The 24778-nt window shown below is 35.8% G+C and overlaps 4 protein-coding genes and 1 long non-coding RNA gene across 5 annotated transcripts; 3 read left to right on the top strand and 2 right to left on the bottom strand.

Annotated features, from left to right (window-relative positions):
- Positions 1-75: 75 nt before the first annotated feature.
- Positions 76-9355, bottom strand: LOC104720430 (uncharacterized). The gene is made up of 5 exons (XM_087468613.1): positions 9347-9355; positions 9049-9252; positions 8857-8975; positions 8523-8602; positions 76-476 (listed from the first exon to the last, which is right to left on the bottom strand). The coding sequence occupies exons 1-4, from the start codon at positions 9353-9355 to the stop codon at positions 8593-8595; spliced, it is 342 nt and encodes a 113-aa protein (XP_087324739.1). The 3' UTR covers positions 76-476; positions 8523-8592.
- Positions 9356-9359: 4 nt separating this feature from the next.
- On the top strand, positions 9360-10652 carry LOC147936161 (uncharacterized). The gene is made up of 2 exons (XR_015568071.1): positions 9360-9748; positions 10356-10652. It is a non-coding gene; the product is annotated as an uncharacterized LOC147936161 (long non-coding RNA).
- Positions 10653-14367: 3715 nt separating this feature from the next.
- Positions 14368-16544, top strand: LOC104719100 (berberine bridge enzyme-like 8). The gene is made up of 2 exons (XM_010436943.3): positions 14368-15042; positions 15358-16544. Exons 1-2 carry the CDS (start codon positions 14418-14420, stop codon positions 16314-16316), a joined length of 1584 nt encoding a protein of 527 aa, XP_010435245.1. The 5' UTR covers positions 14368-14417; the 3' UTR covers positions 16317-16544.
- A 2623-nt stretch (positions 16545-19167) lies between these two features.
- LOC104719098 (dirigent protein 18) lies at positions 19168-19985 on the top strand. Its single transcript, XM_010436941.3, has one exon. The coding sequence runs from the start codon at positions 19168-19170 to the stop codon at positions 19900-19902; it is 735 nt and encodes a 244-aa protein (XP_010435243.1). The 3' UTR covers positions 19903-19985.
- LOC104719099 (protein PAM71-homolog, chloroplastic) lies at positions 19933-22621 on the bottom strand. The gene is made up of 9 exons (XM_010436942.2): positions 22241-22621; positions 21929-22085; positions 21269-21452; positions 21117-21164; positions 20916-21012; positions 20585-20814; positions 20441-20491; positions 20251-20355; positions 19933-20166 (listed from the first exon to the last, which is right to left on the bottom strand). The coding sequence occupies exons 1-9, from the start codon at positions 22377-22379 to the stop codon at positions 20101-20103; spliced, it is 1077 nt and encodes a 358-aa protein (XP_010435244.1). The 5' UTR covers positions 22380-22621; the 3' UTR covers positions 19933-20100.
- Positions 22622-24778: the final 2157 nt, after the last annotated feature.

Genomic DNA, 24778 nt, shown 5'->3' with positions numbered 1-24778 from the left:
TCAATCTCTCTAACCTAAATTAAACAATTATATTAGCAGGAACATTTTATGACCACCGGATCCAAAAACTTCGTATCCACTAATTCTCTTTTTTTTTTGACATTTTACTAATTCTCATTTACAATCTTCCAGTTTATATATAATCATATAAGTCACATAACGTTCAAAGACGTTATTTACCTACTGTTTTTTTAGGGAAAATATATATATATATATATATATATATATATATATTTTATACAAGTACATTTAAACAGAAACAAAAGCACTAGAGAAGTAAAAAGAAACAGAGATGTTAAAAAATTACAAAATCAACTTACCAATGCCTTCTTTTGTAAACTCATTACTTCAGAAGCCTACGTTTTGGCACGCTCATCAGGGACGTTGCAGTCTAGCTGTGTTGTGTATAATCTTTGTTGACTCAAGTTCTCTCGTTCTAGTGATAGTATGATACTGAGCTAAAGTTCCGTAGTGCTCTGTTGCCCGTGCCACAGTGAGAAAAAAAAAAACAGAAGAAGCATTGGCCTATGACATCCAATTTGGAAGAAATCTTAAAGGGCATACTTATTAGTTTTATATAATTTATTGCTAACAAAATTATTTAAATATCAAATTTAGGTTTTACTTTTACCAAAAAAAAAAAAAAATTAGGTTTTACAAGTTATAATGATGAAAACTATATGCTAATAAAGATAAGCAAAATATGGGCTTGTACATCTAATATGATAATTAATTTAGCAGAAGATAAAAAGAAGCATCCATATATAATATTACGGAAGTACACAATATTTTTTTTGTAGACTATATAATATTTATAGGTAAATAGGTTATAGATTAAATATAGTTTGGTTACAAAAAAAGTTATAAATTAATTGGTCAATCTGTGGGCTATATAAATACGATTAAAAATATCTCAAAAAATTCTCTTAAAAAGAATATCCCAATGATTTATACAATTTACAAAAAAAAAAATCGTTATTATTCCATATATTGTTACACCATATCTACTGTTAGACATAAAAATCATGTGATAACAAATTAAAGAAGAAAAAATAGTAGCAGTTTAAGCTTACCTTTCATCTTAGAAGACAAATCATAAAACATGTTTTAAGCAGAAGAGTAATTATCTTTAACTTCTTTCTTTTTTCATTTGGTAAAGGGGTCTCCCGACAATTTATTAAAAGAAAAAGAAAAACGTACTTAACAACGGATATGCCTTAGAAATGCAGTTTCTCGGTCATCATCCTCTACAATGGACAAGATTCTAAAAAGGAAAAACTTAAAGGTAACATAAAAGCATAACTAGCTAAATCATCCGCAAGAAGGTTAACCTCCCTATACACATGCGAGATACGAACTATCCAGTGCCTAGATAAAAAGTCATGGCACAAACATACCAGAAACGACAAGAGGTGAGCATCATCAATCCCTATCGTTAAAAACCCCACTACCAACTCCGAATCTACCTCCAACTCCATCCGAGCAATCTTCTTTCCCCATGCAATGTACAACCCTTAATACACCCCCATAACTCCATCAACGGTGCGGAACAAACCCCGATGTTTACCACAAAACCACCGCACCAACTGTTAGTTGTCTCCCGTAAGACTCCTTCAGCTGTAGCTAGCTCCGAGTTCCCCCTTGATGCACCATAGGTATTCAGCCTCATCCAACACACCCCTGACGGCTTCCAAGATATCATTATGTCAACCCTACCAACGGATACCCTCATAGTTTTGGCCAGCTTGTGAGCCTGACTCACTTCCGCAGCTGAATCCTTCACAAAATTTAATCGGTCCCTACACTTTCCAACCGCTCCAACACATACCCGCATCATTACTTCCATGCCCACCAAATTCCCATAGCAAACATAGTTGACCACTCAATCCCCGCCACTTCATCCTTCCCAGCCAAGTTACCGTAAAGCCACTCAAGAATCAAGTTGGTGAAGAAAGCTTTTTTCCTCCTATAACATCCGCGAACCGTTTATTGTATTTTCGGAGTGGGTGTCGATCAACACTAGGGGTGTGTCGATCGACACCACTATTTCTGGGTTCATCGGGTTTGTTTTTAATTCGCAATTTTGGTTTGGTTGGTTTGGTTTAGTTATCTAAACCGAGTATATAGGTGGAGAAGCGGCGAATTAAGGGTTTTAGGGTGTGTTTTGTCGCCGTTTGCAAATGAAAAAAAAAAAGAGAAAGGATAGAACTTGTGGTGTTTGAGATTTTGACTTGTTCTTGGTGGTTTTTGGTGAGATCTATAGCTGTAGAAGGGAGAGCTGTTTTTGGGAACGAAGGAGAAGCTTCCTAAGGTGTTGTTTCCAGCGTTTCTCAATCAAATCTTCCTGCAAAAGAGGTGAGTGCTTGACCATGGCTGATCTAAGCCTGAGATCTCTTTTGTTTGGTTGTTCTTTGTCTATTTGTGGTGTTTGCTTGCTTGGGTTTGTTGTTTTCGTGTTTCCCATAGGTTCCTGAGGCATTTGGGTGAGTTTGGGACGGTCTCGAGATGTTTTGAAACGGAGGATCGATGTTCGGGTTCGTGCAGTTCGCGTCTGCAAAAGCAGTGTCGATCAACACCAGTGTGGTGTCGGTCGACACCATGTTGTGCTAGCGTCGATCGACACCGATATTAACCGATGATGAGTTTTGCCTTGTTTGTTGTGTTGATTATGTTTATTTGTTTAGCTTAACAATGGAATCTCAGTTGCTTGTGTGTATAGCCCAGTAGATGGGAGGATGGCCTCACTGAGTGTTTATGACAATACTCATGCATCTCAATTTGTGTTTGTGGTGCAGGTGAAGGCAAGGTTTGTTCGTGGAATCAAGGCGATGAAGAGGAGGATGATCTAGAGTCTCGTTTTGTGTTGGTCTTGGTTATGTTTATTAATTTTGGAATCTGGTTTAGTAGCATGCTAGGTCGTTGGTTAGAATGGTTAGGAATGTTCCTGTTGTTGGTATGTTTCCGTTGTGCATATTGGTTGTTATTGGTTTAATAATGGTTGTGGTTTAGTGGTTTAATTAAGTATTATGGGGTGCTTAATTATATATTATATTTATTTTAAAAAAAAACGGGTCGAGTTGTTTCATTTTGGTATCAAAGCGTATACGTTCTAGGATGGTTAAGTGGAGAGGTAGAGCGGCTAGGGATTTAATTGGTTGAATTGATCTCTATGTTGGTTGCTGCTTGATTTTGTGTGATGGAATTGATTAGGAGTAGCAAGTCTATTTGTTTGTGGTATGGAGTCCTAGTATCATCCTCTTCGAGCCTGCTTTGTGATCCCACGGTGAGTTGTGTTCTTGTGTTATTAGAGTTATTTGTTGTTTAGCATTATGTTCTTGGTGATACAGATGGTTAGAGGTGAGGATGCTGTTGGTCGCAGGCGTGGTCGTGGTCGTGGACGTGGTCGAGGTCGGAGACGAGGTCAGGTTCCCGAGGCCAGTGTAAGTGTGACCCAGAGCATGGCCAATGAGGAGGTAGCAGAGTCACAGGTTCATCCTAGTGTGTCTGGAGACCAAGCTGGTTTGGGTATCGGCAGGGCGGATAGGCCTGGTGTCGGTCACAGTGTTGCCCCGGGTGTGGGAGTTGCAGCGGAGGGTGCTCCAGGCAGGGAGAATGTCCTGATGGGCCTGCTAACTCAGGTTTTGCCGCGGCTTCCAGTAGCAGTGCCGCCAGTGGTTGGTGGGCAGGTTCCGGCAGTGCCGCCAGTGGTTGGTGGGCAGGTTCCAGGGGTGCCGCCAATGGTAGGTGGGCAAGTCCCAGTGGTGCAGCCTGTGGCGGGTTTGTAGGCAGGTGTGCAGTCGAGGGCCGAGGTAATGGACGCGTGCAGATGATGGTGCAGCTGCAGCGAGTGGGAGCGGAGTCTTGCTCGGGAGGTACAGACCCGAGTGTAGCGGATGAGTGGAGGGACCGGATGGAGGATCTTTTTCGGTCGCTTTGGTGTCCCGACCAGTTTAGGGTGGATTTGGGAGTGCAGTACTCATCAGGTGATGCACGTGTGTGGTGGAGGTCGGTGATAGCACGGAGGGTGCAGCAGGATATGACTTGGGTGTATTTTGTGAGGGAGTTTAACTCCAAGTAATTTCCGCAGGAGGCTCTTGATCGCATGGAGGCACGAATCTTGGGGTTGACTCAGGGGGACCGTACAGTGCGGGAGCTAGATGCAGAGTTCAGTCGATTTGTGGGGTATGCAGGCCGGGCTTTGGAGCCAGAATCGGCTCAGGTGCGGAGGTTCTTGTTGGCTTTGCGGGATGATCTGAGGACTCGGTGCAGAGTGATGAGTTATGCTACGAGAGTGAAGCTAGTTGAGGTTGCAGCTGGGCTAGAGGACGACTTGAGGTCCATGCGGTAGTCTGTGGCTGGAGCGGGTACGAAGTATTCCAGCCCATCTCTCTTGATACTTGGTCACTTAGGGGTGGTTGGTTGTGCGATTAAGTACTAAAATGAGGTGGTGCTCGGGATGCAGGTTGATGGCTTGGATTGTAGTATCTTATTTTTCTTATGTATTTTCGTTGAGGTTGTAACAATTATGACATTTTTTTAGATTAATAAGATGAGTATTTTTCTTTATGTTTGACTGTTGTTGTCCTGGGAAAAAGAGAAATAGCTCGGGTTTCTATTTTCGGGAATTTTCCAAAAATAGGAAGTTTCCACAAAAAGGAGGTTTCCAGAGTTAGTAAGTTTCTAAAAAGGGAAATTTATGTGGAAAGTGTTGAGGTAGATCTAGTCGGGAGATACTCGATGGCATCAGACTTGTTTTCTCAAGGCCGTGAGGCCCAACTCATGTGATACCGATAGCTCAATGGACTTCGTGGCGAGAGAGTGGGAGTGGTATGTTGCTTCAGATGACGATCTGAGAGCGCGCTTTAGGGTGACAACCCAAGAGCGGGATTTTTGAGACTCCCTGGATACCGTAGCTATGAGCCTTGGCTCGGTAGTGAGCCGGTATGTCTCGAGGGTTGCAACCCAAGAGCGAGGGGAGTGGGTGTGAGCGACTCCCTGGATACCGTAGCTGTAGGCGGTGGCCTGGTAGTGAGCCGGTATGTCTCGAGGGTTGCGACCCAAGAGCGGGGGGAGTGTGTGTGAGTGACTTCCTGGATGCCGTAGCTTAGGGCGGTTGGCCTGATTGTGAGCCGGCATGATTCGTTGGTTGCGACCACGGACAGGGGAAGCACTAAGTTGTGGGCAAATAACGTCTTGGATGTGAGTATATTAGCTAGAGGGAGACCTCGGGGTTCAATTGGAGGTGTGCGGGCTGTTGCGACAGTCGCACGAGAAACCTTGGCTGACGATGTTTAGTCCGGTCAGGGGACATGCGGGCCGTGTTGACGGTGGCATGGAGGTCCTTGATGTATGGACGGTGCTGCGAGATTCGAGGACAAATCCTTGTTAGTGGGGGAGAATTGTAACATCCACGAACCGGTTATTGTATTTTCGGAGTGGGTGTCGACCGACACCAGGGGTGTGTCGATCGACACCACTATTTCTGGGTTCGTCGGGTTTATTTTTAATTCGCGATTTTGGTTTGGTTGGTTTGGTTTAGTTATCTAAACTGAGCATATAAGTGGAGAAGCGGCTTCTTAAGGGTTTTAAGGTGTGTTTATTTGTTTATTTGTTTAGCTTAACAATAGAATCTCAGTTGCTTGTGTGTATAGCCCAGTAGATGGGAGGATGACCTCACTGAGTGTTATGACAATACTCATGCATCTCAATTTGTGTTTGTGGTGCAGGTGATGGCAAGGTTTGTTCGTGGAATCAAGGCGATGAGGAGGAGGATAATCTAGGGTCTCGTTGTGTGTTGGTATTGGTTATGTTTATTAATGTTGGAATCTGGTTTAGTAGCATGCTAGGTCGTTGGTTAGAATGGTTAGGAATGTTGCTGTTGTTGGTATGTTTCCGCTGTGCATATTGGTTGTTATTGGTTTAATGATGGTTGTGGTTTGATGGTTTAATTAAATATTATGGAGTGCTTAATTATATATTATATTTATTTAAAAAAAAAAGAAAACGGGTCGGGTTGTTTCACCTCCTAGTCGGCACAATGCGATTCCAAATACCTGTAAAAGATGGACAATCACGCAATACATGAGGGATCATCTCCTCCCCACTTTTACATAACTAACATACACTCGTGTCTTCTAGTTGACGACGATGACGTTCCACATTTGTCATAGTAACTTGATTCACTACTAACCATAAAACCTAACCCTTTCGGGAGCAATCACTCGTCAAACCCAGTCAAAGAAACTCCCCACTAACAATGAATAACATATTTAACTATGAAACGCCCATCTCACTCCCACCTTAATTCTGGAATTCTCTCATGACCCTTGACCGAAAAGATAAGTGCACTTTGGTGATATAGGTGGCCAAATCAATTCTTTTAAATCTTTCTACAAGTACCTAAAACCGAGGTGTCATAATTCACCCCCACTAACAGATCGTAACGTCCTCGTTGCGCACCAAGACCGTCACCCCCGACGGTGTGAGCCCACTCGACTTCACGCTCGTCTAAATTCGGCTCTAATACCACTTATTACGCCCCGACCGCCAACTCTTAGTGGACCCATGTCCAATCCCAGCCCATGAGCCCACCTTCCTTAATGGGCCTCACATTGTCAGAGGTTTTGGATTTTTTTTAGTATTCTTTTTTTGTTTCAAACACTTAAAATTCTTATAATATGTTTAATATATTTCATATTATACCTAGATAATCTTATGTATATAGAAAAAAAAAATCAGTGGGCAACAGTTTTTGTCTATGCTTTAGGCATCATTTATCTACGGATGGGCCCTGATTCTCGCCCTTGGGCGGCTGCTTGACACTCCTCCAATGGCGTTATATATGTGTATAGTGAAGAAATGGTCTAAGCCCTAATTTTCACAACGTCTATGGACAACAACAATGTTACTCTTGTATTAATTTATTACCATTGTATTGAAAAACTAAGCCTCCATTAATGCACATTTATAATCTCCAGTTTATATAGTAACATAAGCTACATAACCTTCACATAAGTTAGTAATTTACCTAATATATGTTTCAGGAAAAAGTCATATACAACAAAACAGAAAAACCCACTGGAGATGCATGTAAAGGAAACATAGATCTAATTTGTTTTTACAAAATCAACTGCTAATACCTTAAGCTGATTACTTCAGAAGCCTACGTTTTGGTACCTTCACCAGGAACTTACGAACAATGCAATATGTGTACTATTTTGTCTTCCATTATGATTATCAATTGATTCCTCCAATATCATGAAGAAAAAAGAAACGGAAACTAAATACCCATCTCTAAGATTGTATTAAAATGTAGAATTTGAAAGAAAATTATATGATTATTTTATAAAAGCAAGTTGCTCGTTTTCCCATACAGCACGCAATGAAACAACCATCGACATCATAACATGCCTTGTAGGATCAATTAAGTTGATGTTGATGGGTTCATCCAGTGCGTATCTTATTGCAAAACAAACAGCTTGCTTGAATAAATCAAACATTCAATCTTCTTCTGTTTAAGTTCTATACTTAATTTTAATGCAATATTGGATGGAATGTTAGTTCTATACTTAATTTTAATGCAATATTGGATGGAATGTTAGTTCTTTTTTTCTTCTTAAATGTTGGATTAAGCAATTGATTATCGGAAAGGAAAAATGAAGCCTAATCATACTTTGTTAGACCATTTCCATTGATTACGGTTGACGACTGCCTTAAGGCTTTTGTCATAATAAATTAATACTATTTAAGTGTGCAAAAGTGTCTCTAAGAGTATTTTCAATGTATTCACCTATTTTTATCTCTACTTTTAGAGCAACTCTATAATAGAGGTGATTTTACTTTAATGTATTTCTCTAAAATATAAATTGCAATTTTTTATTCTATACATAGAGGGAAAAAATAGAATTCCTTTATATAGAGAAAAAAAATAGAATTCCTCTATATATAGAATAAAAAATTAAGTTCTCTATTATAGAGAAATACAAGGAATAAAATCATTTTTATTATAGGGTTCTTCTAAAAATAGAGATAGAAATAGAAGAATACATTTGAAATGGTCTAAGTAGACATTTAGAAACACTTTTGCACACTTACACAGTTACACCCATTTAGAAACACTAAATGAAAATGTTCATAGTGTCTTCTTATAAACACTTTATAAACACTTTTGCACATTAGTATTAAAAAAATCTTAAAACATCTGTCAACAATTACTAATGAAGGTCATAGTGTCTTCTTAATAACTCAGGGGTTCTAAAAGTAATTAAAAGGAAGTATATATACAACACTATCTAAACCTTCATGAAAGCTCATAAAATTTTAGGAACTGATTTTTTTGGGTCCTCTCACTTGTCTTCCATTAGAGATGCGTAGAGAAATCGTTATAAAATTGAGATTTTATGAATCATGTTAGTAATAAAACTAACATTTGAAAGACATGAATTTGTATCTCATCAAAGTTATCCTAAAAGTTTAATATCAACAAGAAAAAAAAAAAAAAAAAACAAAAAAGGAAGACGTACCAGTACCGTTGACACAACGCATCACTTCTGACACGTTTGGCCGACTAATCTCAGTTTCTGTTTACTTTGATCACATATGTCTACAAAGAAATGAACAACACTTATATTAAGAAAAATACATATATATAAGAAGTATAAAATCAACGATTGTATACAAATTTCATCGATCGTTAGTCTAACCATATTGAGTACCTTCCTCTCGTACACATGCTAGTAAATGATATATCTTCATCGTTTACCCCACAAAACCAACCACATATTACAACAGTTTTGAGAATTTTTAATCAATCATCCCATCGTGAAGAAAAGGGGTAAAGAAGAGAGAATAATATACCTGAAAGATAAGGTTTCGTGAGCATGTCGTCCCACCACCATCTCCTTCATGCCTTCGCAGAGAAGCCGATGTCTGTTGTTTGGGCGGCTGCGTGACGCTCCTCCAACCCCTTTGATGTCCTTCATACCACAATAATTTCGAATCAACCAAACCATCGTAAAGAGAAGTAGTAAAGTATGAAGAATAATGTACCTGAAAGATCGGATTCGTGAGCTTGTCGTGCCACACATCTCCTTCACCATTCCTGCCTCCAGATTCTGCTTCATCTTCATCAATGGAGAGAAGTCGTTGCTCTCTTTGGGCGGCTGCTTGACGCTCCTCCAACGGCGTTATGATATGTCTCCATAGATACGTTTCGTTTATATATGTGTATAGAGAAGAAATGTTGTCTAAACCCTAGTTACAGATGTCACAACGTCTGTGGACAACCATATTTTTTACTCTTATCTTATCTTAATTACTCTCTCTAGATTGCAACAAGATACCCAACAATTTCCATTTCTAACATTTCCCATTAACTATTTGACAAAAACATCCCTCATATTTTTCAAAACCCTCAATATTTCGCTTCTCCTTGCCTCCCCTCACATGAAGAATCTGATACGGTGGTTACCGGATTCTCGTCGCCTCGCCGGTCTATCTCGCCGGAATCTCATCGCCTGGCCGGGGTAATGTTGTCTTGCTTTGTCTCGCCGTTTCGTGTTCTCCTTGCTTCAACTCGCATCGCCCTGGCCACCACCATCCTTTCTCTTCACCAACAGATCTGATACACCTCGCTGTCGTTGTTGCCGTTGTATCTTGTCGTTGCAGTCTGTATTTGTGGTTCTTCTTCTTCCTTGATCAATCTTCCCCACACAAAGCTTTGGCAGTGGTCATCGATGTTAATTTATAAGTAAGCTTCGTATCCATTTGTTCTCGGTGCATGTTGATGTTTTGTTTGACGGTTTGGTAGCCACCATCCGTTCCAATTCTCCATTCATCCACCTCGTTGATCCCCATTTGATTTTCTTAGAAATCAATTATTGATTGATTCATTGTTTCAATTTCAATTTGAGTATATTTAATTGATTCATTGATTTCACTATATTGTACAGTATATTGTTCATAAATTTAGATTAGATGAACGATTAGATTGATACATCTCCATTTGATTAAGCTCCATTAGATGCATGATTAGGTTGATTCAGCTCCATAAGATCTCATTGCTCATTGTTTCGAGTTTTGATTCAGCTCCATTATTTTGAGTTTTCTTTGAGTTTTAAGTTTAGTGTCTTTTTATACATTAAGCTTTGTTTGCTGACTTGGTTCAATGTTTCAGTTTAGTGTTTTTTAATACATTAAGCTTCGTTTTGTTGCTTCTTGTTTGTTGAAAAGTTCAATGTTTTTGTAAATTTGATTGTTTGCTATGGATTTCTACTAAATTTGAAAATTCAGGAAAGGGTCTATATAATTTAGGATGAATTTCTTGACATGATCTATGTTTTTTTTTTTTATTATAGGTTATGGGTGATTCTTTCCCTACATATTTAAGACCCCCTGAGCTTCATTTCAATATAGGAGAGGAACCTAGATCATATATGAAGATAAACCAATTTCCAAATTAAGAGTGGATCAAAGTAGCGCAAAACATCCTCTTGGTTGCAGAGTATGAGAGGATGAAGAATTTCTTTGTAGGACCTGTTAGAGGTTGATTCTTTGTTTTAAGATGGTAGATTTAATCAGTTACAATGAGTTATTGGAATATCATATGGTATATGTTTTCACATTAAGATTTAAATGTTGAAAATACTTGGAAAGAGGTGTGTTTTGTGAAATAATTTGGTAGTTTTCTACAGATTCGGGAAAGACTTAATAATATTTAGGAAGGGTGTTGTGAAATTCAGGATGGTCATCTTTAAAAAAAACAAAAGGGGTAGGATTACACACACCTAAAAGACTCAAACCCGTGCCATCATTTCATTTAAGAGTTTGAGAATAACGAGTAAGCCAAAGCATATAATTTGAATATTGGTCTAAATATATATATAAAAATGTATTCTGAGTTCGGGAGAGATTGAATAGTATTTATGAAGGATTTAAAAAAATTGGTGTAGGATTACACGCACCCAGAAGACTCGAACCCGTGACATCAATTCATTTATGAGTGTGAGAGTGACCAGTAAGACAAAGTCTATTATTCGGTTAGTATCCTGAATTCGGGAAAGACTTAACAGTATTTAGGAAATGTTTTATGAAATTCAGGATGGTCATCCTAAAAAATGAGTAGGATTACACGCACCGAAAAGACTCATGACATCATTTCAATTATGAGTGTGAAAGTAACCACTAAGTCAAAGCCTATTATTGGTATTGGTTGACAACTTTAATATAAAACTTAAGCAATTATCATGAAATTCAGGATGACCTTGGTTAACATCATGAGTTATCTTGAAATTCAGGATGACTTTATAAAGCTTAAACAATTCCATGTGCACCAAAAGTACCAAGTTTATCTTGAAACTGAATAACCAGCTGAGTTATATCAGCTTCCACAATATCACAAACAACTTTGAGCACAAATTTAGGAAGGACATTATAATGTTTAGAAGAACATAAAATCAAATCATTACCACTGATTAAAATGGAGCAATATGATACATTAAGGCAAAATATAGATTATGAGATTAAAAACTTCAAATTATGAAGGATTACATAATGTTTAGGAAGACGTTCTTGATATTTAGGAAAGTCTTCCTAACTTTGTTTTTTGAACCTGAGAACTTATGATTATCGAGTATATAAGTGATCATCTTCGTCTGTTGTATCTACCAACAACGTTCCCTTGAATTTTGCTCTTATGGCAAGAGACTTATGCAAGAAATCTCGTAATGCTTAGATTCTTAAAGGTACCATCAACATCAATCATTCTTCTCATCATTGGATGTAATGCTTAGCTTCTTCCCATCATGTGCACTTCTCCACCAGATCCACCTACAATTCTGTAAATTACAACATCCATGTCAAGCTGCTAAATATAAAGCACAAATCATGAAATTTCAGAGCTAGAATGAACTTAAAACAACATTAAAAGTCATAAATTGGAGGATGAGGTAGAACATAAAATACAAGTCCAACAAGAACAAGCTTCCATTTTTTGGCAAAAGAGATGCTTATAATGTTTCTTATGAGTAAATTTGTCTCTGTAGCTCCACATAGACACATAAAAATCAAGACAAATACGATTAAATAGGTAATCTCAAATCGGATCAAACAATTTGATTCACCTAAATTGATATGAATACACCAACCTTTGTGAATCCAATACCCATCGAATCATGAAAAAACGCCTAATTCCTCTCTGATTGAGGAGTTATGGTTTCATAATCTCCCAATTTCAAACCCAATGATTCACTAGCTTCAAGAGAGAGAATAAAAAAAAATTATAAAAAGCAAATAACATTTCTGTTGAGATACGATTAGAATTGAGATTGAATCGATTCAATTAACAAAGCAATCATGATGTCAGAGGAAGATAGATGAAGACGATGGTAGAGAATGACACTGTCAAAGGAAGACGGAGATGACGATGCTGGAGGAAGACGGGGACAACGTCGTAGCTAGACGGAGCTGCCAGATCTCGCCGAAAACAATGTCGTTCTCCAACGACGCAGATGAAATGATCGATAAACCTAAAAGCTTCCTTCAATGTGTTTATGCTACAAGGATAGAATTGTCTTTCTAATTAGTAACTAATGGTATTAATAGAAAAATAAGGAATGTGTGGTATATTAGGATGGAAAACTAATTTGATGGTATTTTAGGGTATTTCTCATTTATTAATTAATCAAATTATTATTTTATTTTATTTTCAAAATTTTAAGTTTTTATTTCACTGGGGATTTTTTTTCCTTTTTGTCTTTGAGAACAAATATATTAAATTGAATTTTAATCATTTTCTTAAATTATTTTATTTTTATAATACTCTTTTATTAAATTGTTAGGCGTGATATAGGTGGTGATAATGTATGTGATGAAAGTTTTAAAATATTATTAGTATTTGATATAATATGTTTTAAATATTAAATTATTTACATACAGTAAGTGCATGTAAAAATATGTAAGCACACAATTTTAAAATATTAAAATTAAGAAATATAAAATTACATTAATTTAAAATACTTTTAATATCACTTTGCTTTAGGGTTCAAATGTATCGTTTTATCCTTTTATTAATTGGCGCATTTTTCTAATTCAAAATTATTTGCCATTTTCTTAGTGTCGTATGACTGATTTCATGCAACGATACACTGATACACATGCAATAAATCTTATTTACAATGATAAAATTGCTGCAGTGATGGAATGTTAGAGATTTTTGTTTTTTCGTTGAAAAAAGATATTATATTAACTTGAAATAGTGTGATCGCAATACGTATTGATGAGCTAGCCATGGAGGCCGCTTAACAGCTATGTTACAGAAATATTTAAAAGCTTTATTCTATCTTTTTTTACAAAATAAAATCTATTTTAATATGTATATTTGTATATTTTTAGGACATATATTAAAAATTACATAATATAATGTCTTGATACAGTTAAAACTTTGTTTTAGATGAAAAAAGATTATCCTCGTTCCGTTTTATAATATAGGATATTTTAAAGAAGATTTTTTGTTTCATAATATATCTTATCCTTTTATTAAATCATCAAATTTGGTTTAGGGTTCAAACATATCTTCTTATTCTCTCATTAATTATCCGTCTTCGATTTCAAAATTATGTCATCCTATCGTATGATTGATTTCATGCAAAGAAGAAAAAAAAAAAGTTTTTCTATTTGCCGTATACATAGTTTTCAAAATATATTAAAACAAATAGTCTCGATGCTATAAATCTCTCATTGTTCTAACACAGCTCTCATGATTTTAATGAAAGAGTCCTACGATCAGTCTCAATTTAACAAATCATGATTTTAAGTTTACGTGTTTCGATCCACTTTCACTTCTACCATATCTTTTGCAAGAGTACGTAACATATTAAATATGTTTTTAGGTGTTTCATAAAAAATTGTAATAATTTATTTTATTATTATATTATTTATTAATTTTTAAAATATAAGCTATTAAACGGAATTAATATAGATTTTTTGATTAGATTTTTGATAAAAAAAATTTAACTTGTTCTGGTAAAAAATGTTGATAAAATTTGTAGTTGTAGATTTTATTAAATTATATTTTTAATAATATATTTTTTTCAAGTACCAATTAGTTTAGATTCGAATAAATTTTATTTAATTTTATAGATCTAATTTAATTTGTTTTTCTACAATTTTTTTTGTTTATTAATAATTAATAAAAATTAATTAATTAATTAAACTTTTCTAATGACAAGTGAATGTAATTTTTTACATACTTTAAAGTTAGTTTCATATTTGTATTTCTCGATTAATATAGTAGGATAATAACATTTTAACTATATTAGAAGAAAAAAAATTCCTGTAAGTATATATATAACATAAAATCCTCGACGACATTCATAAACACAAATATTTAATTTCTTTACTTCAACGTTCAATCCCTAAAAATGAAATATCCAAGTATTTTATTGGTTCTTTTTTCATTTTTCGTCGTCTGCGTACGGGAATCAAAATCATCTGAGACTTTCACACAATGCCTAACCTCAAACTCCGACCCTACACATCCCATCTCTCCCGCCGTGTTCTTCGCCGGAAATCGCTCCTACTCCTCCGTATTAGAAGCCAACATACGTAACCTCCGCTTCAACACCTCCGACACTCCAAAACCATTCCTCATAATCGCCGCAACACATGAATCTCACGTCCAAGCCGCGGTTACTTGCGGTCAACGCCACAGCCTTCAGATGAAAATCAGAAGCGGCGGTCACGACTATGACGGCTTGTCGTACGTTACGTACTCTGGCGAACCGTTCTTCGTCCTCGACATGTTCAATCTCCGTTCAGTTGACGTCGACGTGGCGAGTAAAACCGCGTGGGTCCAAACCGGTGCCGTCCTCGGAGAGGTTTATTACCATATATGGGAGAAGAGCAACACTCTAGCTTATCCCGCTGGGATTTGTCCCACGGTTGGTGTCGGTGGCCATATTAGCGGTGGAGGTTATAGTAATATGATGAGAAAACACGGTCTCACAGTTGATAATACCATCGATGCAAGAATGGTCGATGTCAATGGTATAATCAATTATAATAATCTAGTTTCATTATTTTATATGCTCATAAAATTTATAATTAGTATCATTTTAGTTTAGTTTTTTCCGGCAAATAATTTCATTAATTACTTGATATCAGATCGAAAATTTAAAGTCAGTATACAAATATATTCATACAAAACATTTGAAATTAAACAACTTATATGCTTCATGTAATGAGTTTTTGATATATCAGATTACTCTAGATATAGCTATATTGTTATTACTTTTATATACCTGAATATTTAGATATATAGTAATTTATTTATCATTCCGCTGTATGTTTTGAAAATTTCAGGAAATTTTTTGGATAGAAAATTAATGGGAGAAGATCACTTCTGGGCAATAAACGGAGGAGGAGGTAGCTATGGCGTAGTTTTAGCCTACAAGATAAGCCTAGTCGAAGTCCCTGAAAATGTCACCGTTTTTAGTATTTCCCGGACGTTAGAGCAAAACGCAACCGAGATCGTTCACCGGTGGCAGCATGTTGCACCGGAGCTACCGGACGAGCTTTTTCTAAGAACAATCATCGAAGTCGTATTCGTAAACGGCCCCGTTTCCACACGAAAGACCATCAGGGCAACGTTCAAAGCTATGTTTCTTGGAGACACAACAACGCTCCTGTCGATATTAAACCGGAGATTCCCAGAATTAGGTCTAATCCGGTCTGACTGTACCGAAACAAGCTGGATCCAATCGGTGCTATTTTGGGCAGATATGCAAGTGGGTTCTTCTGAGAAACTTCTACTCCAGAGGGACCAAACCGTGACCTACCTCAAGAGGAAATCAGATTACGTACGTGAACCGATTTCAAGAACCGGTTTAGAATCAATTTGGAGAAAAATGATCGAGCTCGAAATCCCAACTATGACTTTCACTCCATACGGTGGCGTGATGGACAAGATTCCTTCGACGGCGACTCCGTTTCCACATAGAGCCGGGAACCTCTGGAAAATTCAGTACGGTTCGGATTGGAATGAAGGTAGACTAACCAACCGGTACATGGATTTGACGAGGGAGTTGTACCAATTCATGACACTGTTTGTATCCAAGAATCCGAGACAGACGTTTCCTAATTATCGTGATCTTGATTTGGGGATTAATTCACACAGTGGGAAAATAATGAGCTATGTTGAAGGTAAACGTTACGGTACGAATTATTTCGGAGGTAATTTTGAGAGGTTGGTGAAGATTAAGACTCGAGTTGATAGTGGTAATTTCTTTAGGAATGAACAGAGTATTCCTGTGTTACCATAATATATAATTTGTTACCATAATATATATATGTTGTAAGTCTATTAGATAAAGTTTGATATTACAATTTAGAACTCGTACTAGATGATATTCCTGTTACATAACGAGGATTTTTTTCTCAAGTATTGTTAAGTTTTTTTATATGGAAAAATATGTTATAATGTAGAAACGGGTATTCAAATTTATGTACTATTTTGTTGTTAAATATAAAGTGTGGTTATCTGTCCGTAACTGACTCTCCCCAAGCGACGACGAAGAAGGCGATTCTGAACAAAAACAACTTCCCTTAGTTTTCTTCGGCCGGTGTCGGCCATACTTTCTTTTCCAGTTTTTTCATCTGTAGTTTAAAGTATTCTTAATAAATCTCAGTCGGAGTTCTGATTGCTTGAAAGATTATCACCAACTGCTCTTGTGTGCTCCCTCTTCGCAGCCGAGATGGTTTTGAATAGTAGCATAAGAGATGAGTGTTTGGTGATGGGTTTGTCTGGCAGTGTAGAACATGGCGATCTGGTTATGATGATGTCTTTGTTCAAAAATCTGTGGTTGAGTATGCCTCAATTCCTGATATCCATAACAATGGCCGCTACTTCGTTTCTCACTGTCAAGGTTCTCTTTCCTCTCCATAGAGGCGTAATTGTCCGTGTGATGATGATGTACTTCATTCACGGTGTTTTTCCGGGTAATCCCGAAGCGGCAAGAATTGTCGATGGTGTTATCATGCATATCTGCGACCCTCGACGCACATGGGATCCCGGAATCACAGCAGAAGTATTTGTCGTGAAGATCTTCAACAACGTCTTTGGAGCAATGAGTTTCTTCTATATGTGGTGTGGAGTCAAGGTGTGTGGAGTTTCAAACAAATAATGCCCACAACGCGCATACATATCACACTCATGTAAGATGGCCAATGAAGAAGAAACATAACATGTTTAACTACATGTTAGTAAAAGAATCGACAAATTCAAGACATATTGCAACCGCGTTATGCAGATCAAGGAGACAAGCAAACCTGAATCGAAGAAACAGTCCATGGAAACTATCATGGAGAAAGAGGCAATTCGGAGATGAAGATGAAGTGATAATAAGCAATTATTATGGAGGAAAATCAGAAGATGGCTTATACCATATCCTCAACAATGGGTTTTAATTACAACCAAGACCATTGACATCTCTTTTTGTATGAGAGTTTCGATCAATCCGAAGGTATTGCGATGTAAAAGATGGATCGCTGTCTATGATTTTCGAATGCGTTACCGGTATTTCAATCACACAAAAGAAGATGATTATCAAGCAAGAAAATCACACCAGATTGACGAAAATGACAAAGATGATAAAGTATTTCGCAATGCGTAATTTGCTTTATAATATTTTCGTTACACAAATCATTGGTTGTATTTGTAATTTCATTCATGATCATGTATACTCTGATTCATATTAATAAAAATTGCTTAGATGTTAAAATATAAAGTGTGGTTATTATTTGTAATATAGTATGCAATGTTATACACTTATTTTTACAGCAATAAGATTGAGTATTTGTATTGAACGTTTAAAATATATACATTGAATATAGATTTTAGATTAAAAGATGTCTTGTTTTTCAATATAATATTATATGAAATTATTTTTAACATTTTGTAGGTTATATATATCTACTAGATTTAGTAGCTGCTCTACGTGGAGCTGGTGATAGTCCCAAGTCCCAACTGATACTAGTGAATCAGCCAACGGAAGACCGTGAAGTAGACGAAGAAGAACTTAGTAATTGGACCGGTCCAGGAATCGGACCAATATGAAAGAAATAATTCTTATTGAAGATTACAATGTGTGATATGCATTTCAATGTATTAAATTTTGTAATTTGTAACTCATTTTTTCAACATGTTCTTTAAATTGCATTTACTGCTGAAAATGCTTCATGACCGATCTTGTTTTAATTTGTGCTCATTCGTCATTGATAAAGTTATTGTCTTTAAATATGTAGGACTAAAAAATCTCTTTGCTGCTGCGTACGCTTGTCACCGTAACAATGACACATGGAACAGAGCGAAACCACATTTCTTCTTATGATTACTACCTATGACACTTTTTCAAAATTGAGAATGTTCAAAACTTTTGGCTTAAATGATGCATTCTATGTAAAACAGTGAAGAAAGTTAAAAAATAATTTTAGTTTGATATAGTAATGGTCTAAATATTAAAATTTCCAAATACATTGAGTATATAAAAATAATTTAAGAACCCCGTTTAAATTATTAAAATATACAAAAATAATTTAAGAACACCATTATATATGTTTATGTTGATTTAAAGTTTAAATGTATCATTTTATCATTTCATCAATTCGCATCTTCTTCTATTTCAAAATTATTTACCATACTCGTACTATGATTAGTTTCAGGCAATCGATACACACATACAATAAATATTTCTACAATGATAAAATTGCTGCAAATCACATTCTATGAAATCTTTTTGATCTTACTCTCTAACAATCACAATAATGGAAGATAGCTGAAAATGTTGCAGAAATATAAAAGCTTGCATTCTTGGTTTTAAATTAGTAATGTACTCTAAAGAAACAAGAGAGATGACTTTTCTTGGCCATAGGAAGTCAACCATTTATGTCACAACTCACAACCTAAACCACGCAAATCGGATTAAGTCCTATAAAAAAAATGAACACACGGCCATAATAACCTCCCCATTTGAACAACTTCACAATCCTAGAAAAAGCAACAACTTCACTAATCACTTTCCTCCGTATTTATAGACCAATTGATCAAATCTCAAATCATTCAAATATTTCCTGAAAAACAAAACCAAGAATCATTCAAAACAAATATCCTCCAAAATGACCAAACAATCTCCATTCTCACTTTCAACATCAATCTTTCTCATAGTTGCTCTCTTTACTGCAACAACTGCACTCAATCCTGCGCCAGAAGACCCGATTTTCGAATTGTACATGCACGATATACTTGGCGGAAGCAGTCCTACAGCAAGACCCATTACTGGTTTGCTTGGAAACATCTACAACGGTCAAGTACCGTTTGCTAAGCCTATCGGTTTCGTTCCGCCAGAAAACAGTGTAGCCATACCTAATGCGAACGGCGCTTTGCCCACGGTTAACGGTATTAACGGTATTCCGTTAGGTACCGGTTTGTCTGGAACAGCGTTTTCTGGTCAGAATCTGAACGGGATTCAGACACAGTTGGGTCCTGATGGTTTGAGTCTTGGGTTCGGAACGATCACGGTGATTGACGACATAATCACATCTGGTCCTGACTTGGAGTCACAGCCACTTGGTAAGGCTCAAGGGGTTTATGTTGCCAGCTCAGCCGATGGAAGCACACAGATGATGGCTTTCACAGTTATGCTTGAAGGTGGAGAGTACAATGATAATCTCAACTTCTATGGAATTTATAGGATTGGAAGCACCATGTCACATCTGTCTGTGACTGGAGGAACTGGAAGGTTTAAGAACGCTTGCGGGTTCGCAGAGGTTAGGCCGTTGATTCCTGCAGGGCAACACTTTGTTGATGGAGCAGAGATGCTGTTGAGGATCATTGTCCATCTTAAATACTGAGAATTGTTTTAAAACTTGTGAATGAATGTATGTGAAATGTTTGATGCCATTCGTAAATTAAGAATGTTTCCTTCTTGTGCTTATTCCAAACAACTATTGTTACAAGGGTCTGGTCCATTGCTCTCCAGCTTTGATTCCGACAAAAGATGTAAGAATATCAATATTGCAAGGCTTGTGAATCGCCAGAACAAACACAGCTCAGAACACTCCAAAGAATGTGGCTGCAGCAAAGACTAAGAAGAGAGCTCCACCCACATAGCCCACCTGCATCAAAAGGCCACCAATATTTCATCAGTTTGTGAGTAATTTGGTTTCTGTGAGTAGACTTGTGTAAGAAATTGCTCGTACCAGTTTCTCAGAGATGTAGTTGGCAAGGAACGCGCCACCTATGATTGCAAGCAATGTTGCCACTAAGTGTCCAGCAATAGCTCCGCTCGCAACTCCCCATGGAGACTGTAACACATAATTAAAACAGAGAAGATAGGTTTAGGGTTTAGTGAACTAAACGTGGTGTTTGTGGGATGTGTACAAATCAAACCTGTGCAGCACCGAGCGCAACAGTTGCAAGCATTGACCGATCTCCCCATTCCTGATTAGATCAAGCAATCACCAATTATTATCATAATGTAGATGCTTCAATTAAAGGTTCTTGACAAAATGCAAACGAGTTCTTCTTTCTTACAGCGAAGAACACGAGGCTAAATGATTTCCACAGGATCTCAAGTGGGTTTGTGAGCTTCTTGGACGCCTTCTCTTTAACGAGTTCCTCAGCTTCAGAATATTCACCAAGTTCAATACCGGTTTCCTCACCATTCTTGACTTCCGCTGGTGGAAGATCCCATGCATCCTTAATAGATTTCAATCCAAAGAACATGAGAAGCGCAATTGCAGCATATTCTCCTATAGGTAGTGCTGTTGAAAGGACAGAAGCATCTCATCATATATTTATCACACAAATGGTTTGTTTGTATGAGTAAAGTGACAACAAGATTAAGAAGCCTTAGGTAACTTACTTGTCTGAAACTGAGCGGGCACGGATTTAAATATCTTCCCAATAACAACCGATAAGACAGTCATCAAAGATAAAGCTCCCATTGAACCTAAAAGCACCTTGTCAAGAAATTCAAGGTCAATAACATCAGCATTCACACCGAATAAATTAGAACAAAAGGATCAAAGAGAGTGAGAGAGATATATATCAGTAGAAAACGTACCAGTGTTTTCTCATACTGCATGGCCAACAAAGCCGCAATAAAAAATGTCTGGCCAACCAAAAACGACATATTTGAGTTAACATTCATTTTAAATAAAAGTAATCTAAAGGCAAAGTGACTCAAAATAGCAGACACACAGAGAGATAGATTACCTTGTCTCCAATCTCGGAAACAAATATCAGTGAGAAGGCTGCTGTGAAGCCTGACTTTGCTACTGCTGCAAGAACTGAGGATGGTCCTCCTTTCACAAAAGTGATAAGAGAAAATACCAAACCGCAACTTAGTAGTACAAGTGCTATTGACAAAGAGTAAGGGAATGGCCCCTGAGGTTTTAAGCTGCACGATACAATGAAGGTACAAAGATCACATATGCAATCCAATACAGAAGTAGAACCACATAAACTGCAATTAACCCTATTACACAATTAAACTTAGTATCACACAATTCACAGAGACTAGAGGCAATTCTTCTACTAAGACTGAGGTTGCTTTCTTACAGACACATATAAACACCAATACCACAATATTCCCAACCTAGTATGCTTTCACTCCAAGAAAATCCTAAAAGATACATATAAGCACTTGATCTATATTCAGCTCCTAGTCTCTTATGTCCCTTAAACGTTTCTTGCTGATGCAGCAAACAAGAGTTAAAAGAGATGATAAACTAAAGTTCTAAACGCACAATACCAAAAAATGTTGACAAACTTATATATCCAAGACCACACCAATACGGATCCATCTCGATACTTTTCACACTTGGAACACAATTTCATCTATACTCATAACTGAAAAAAATATGAGCTAGTTACCTTTCTGATGAACTGGCAGGAGATTGATCAAGAGAACTACTTTGAGATCCATCCTCCTCACCACCATTATAGCTCCCGGATCCAACACCAGCATTTGATGCACCAACTCTAAATTTTTCCCAGAGTAAATCCAACTTTGGTCTCCGTCTACATCTCACTACAACACTAGTTAGTACAAGTAATAAGGAATCTTTTAACTAAGCTAATCTCTACATATGAATACAAAGAATCATAAGTTTCTCTAGTGAATCTATGGAATAAAAAAATCGAAACTTGGCATGGGCTTTCAAATTCATCAGAGGAGTAACTTACAAGGAAGAAACGTGGGTGTAGTTGAAAGCTTCGGACAAGGCAAAGATTCAGACACAGAGAGGAATGGGAGTTTGCTTATTGAAGATACAGCTATAGCTGCTGCGGAGTTAGCATTCTTGCTCAAGCTTGTGACCTTCATGATCTTTTTACTCTGAATCCAAGGAAGCAGAGGAGTTTAGTGAATCATTTCTTAAGCTAAATTTGTTGAAAAACAAGAAACCCAGAATGAAAGATTGAGACTTTTGTCCGAATTTTAACTCGGAAAAGCGAAGCAGAGAAGAATGGTTTTTGGTGATGGAGATAGTCAGATAGGATTGGAATTTGAGTTCTTTGTCTGTGCGGTTGGGGGTTGACTCTAGATGTGCCACGTGTGTTGTTAGCGGATAGTTATACGACACCGTTTTTATTTATAGAAGTTGAGAAAGTGAGAAATCTTCTCGATAAAAACAGTATGTACTTGAATAGTTAGTTGAATTGCTTACTTAGGGGAGGTATTGGTTTAGGATTTAGAAAGAATTTTAATGACTTTAAAAGTTAGGTAAAATATGTTGTTATTCAATCAAGACTTTTAAAAACTCTTTAAAAATTTAGTGTTATTGGTTGTGGATTTGTAAAAAGTTATCTAAAATCTTGATAAATCTAGTGTTATTGGATTAAGAGTTTTATAAAGTCATTAAAAGTTTTATGTTATTCAAGTAAAACAAAATAATCTTGGATTGTTAATGAATTCAAATTTTATGTTATTGGTTTAGGATTTTATATCATTTCCTTCATAACAAAAGTCATGAAAACTCTTTCATCAAATAGAAAGATTTTACAAGATTAGAAAAAACAAATCATCAAGATTTTAAAAAACTTCCTAAACAATCTCTTAGAATCCTTCATTTTTAACTTTCAATTTTCTATGATTCTAACAATCAGCAAGAACATAAAGTCATTAAAATTCTTTCTAACTCCTAAACCAATACCTCCCCCTTATTCTTTACCGTTTTATTTATAGAAATTGAATTGCGATACGTTTATCGTCTACAGATTCTAAAGAACTTAAATATAAGGATTTTGTGCAAAAATACCTTTGAATTTTTTTTTTCAACTTATTTTTTTTATATCAAATCAATACAAGTTAATTTCACAATCTTAAAAGTTACCATTAATATAATCTTTAGATATGTGTAAATATTGCAAACTATATAAGTTTGTATATAAAAAATTATACATAATATAAGTCTTAAACGTATTTTCTAAATGTTTTTATAGTCACATACATTATATTTTTAAAATTCTAAATATAGATTCAGACTACTTGTCATAAGCGATTCAATTTGATATATTATCTATTAATATGCTACAAACTTGATGGTAAAAAAGACAGATTATATCGCGTATTACTTTTGATTTCATATGATTAATTTAACTTTTCAGAGATAAAAGATAAAGTTGTAAAAATTGACGACTTTGAACATTCTTTTATAAATCCTTTTTTCTTTTAATTTTTTCAAGGAGTATATAATTAATCATTTGTTGCTAATAATAATGACATTTTCTCATGAAGATAATTGAAAATGCTGATATTATTAGTTTTGATATTGTTTTGTTTGAGCTCTGATACCATTTTAGAACAACGTATGAGAGTATTTGGAGTCTAAACTAGAATTAGGATGTATACATAATCACCTTCCTAATCATTAAAATAGATAAAAATCATAAAATAAAAAATCACTTTAGAAAAATATTATTCATGTCAATAAAGAACTAGCTAAACCAGAGATGATCAACCTTTGATAAAATTTAACGATAATAATAAAAAATTAAATAAAGATATTCGTTAAATAAGTTGAAATTTATATATGAACCAATGTACTATTCTGTCTTAAGTAATTAATTTTTCTTATATGGATGATCATGATAAAATTTGTGTACATACTTTTTATGTTTAGTAATGACGGTTGCTCTATAAATTTTACTTATAATATTAATTAGAGCATATATTACCTACCTGAATAGTCATAATTGTTTTTTAAAGCTTTGTGTGACATTTGACTACTTCATAAATATAATTTCATGGAATGATGGAAACTCCTAAGACATACATTTTAGATGCAGCCACAAAAATTAAAATTTTAAAGATAATATGCATATTGTTATCTTGTAAAGGTATTAAGTGTTTATTATGAATTTTCTCTCTAATTTAGTGTATAGTCATATTATATTATTGTTCCGATTGGTAGAGACTAGCCATAGTTTAGTGGTGAAACTTTGAATTCAGAATTTGATATTAGAATGCAAAAAAAGATGAGATCCAAAAACATATTTGTTGATTACAAAAAGCTATACATTTTTTATAAAAACCATTGTGGTTTTATTAAATTAAATATCAATAATGTAAATTATGCTTAGAGATCAACTTTTTTTAGATAAACTTTTTTTTAGATCAATATACACTTTTTAATTACTTCTACTCATGAAAATAAAATATAAGGCTGCTATTTTATTTTTCCAAGTTGGACACTGATATTTTCGTTCGTAAACTAAAATTTG

The sequence above is a fragment of the Camelina sativa genome, chromosome 10, assembly GCF_030686135.1.
Source record: "Camelina sativa cultivar CO46 ecotype springtype chromosome 10, ASM3068613v1".
NCBI classification, from domain to species: domain Eukaryota; kingdom Viridiplantae; phylum Streptophyta; class Magnoliopsida; order Brassicales; family Brassicaceae; genus Camelina; species Camelina sativa.
The sequence above is the reverse complement of the archived record's forward strand: the minus strand, read 5'-3'. Positions and strand labels throughout refer to the sequence as shown.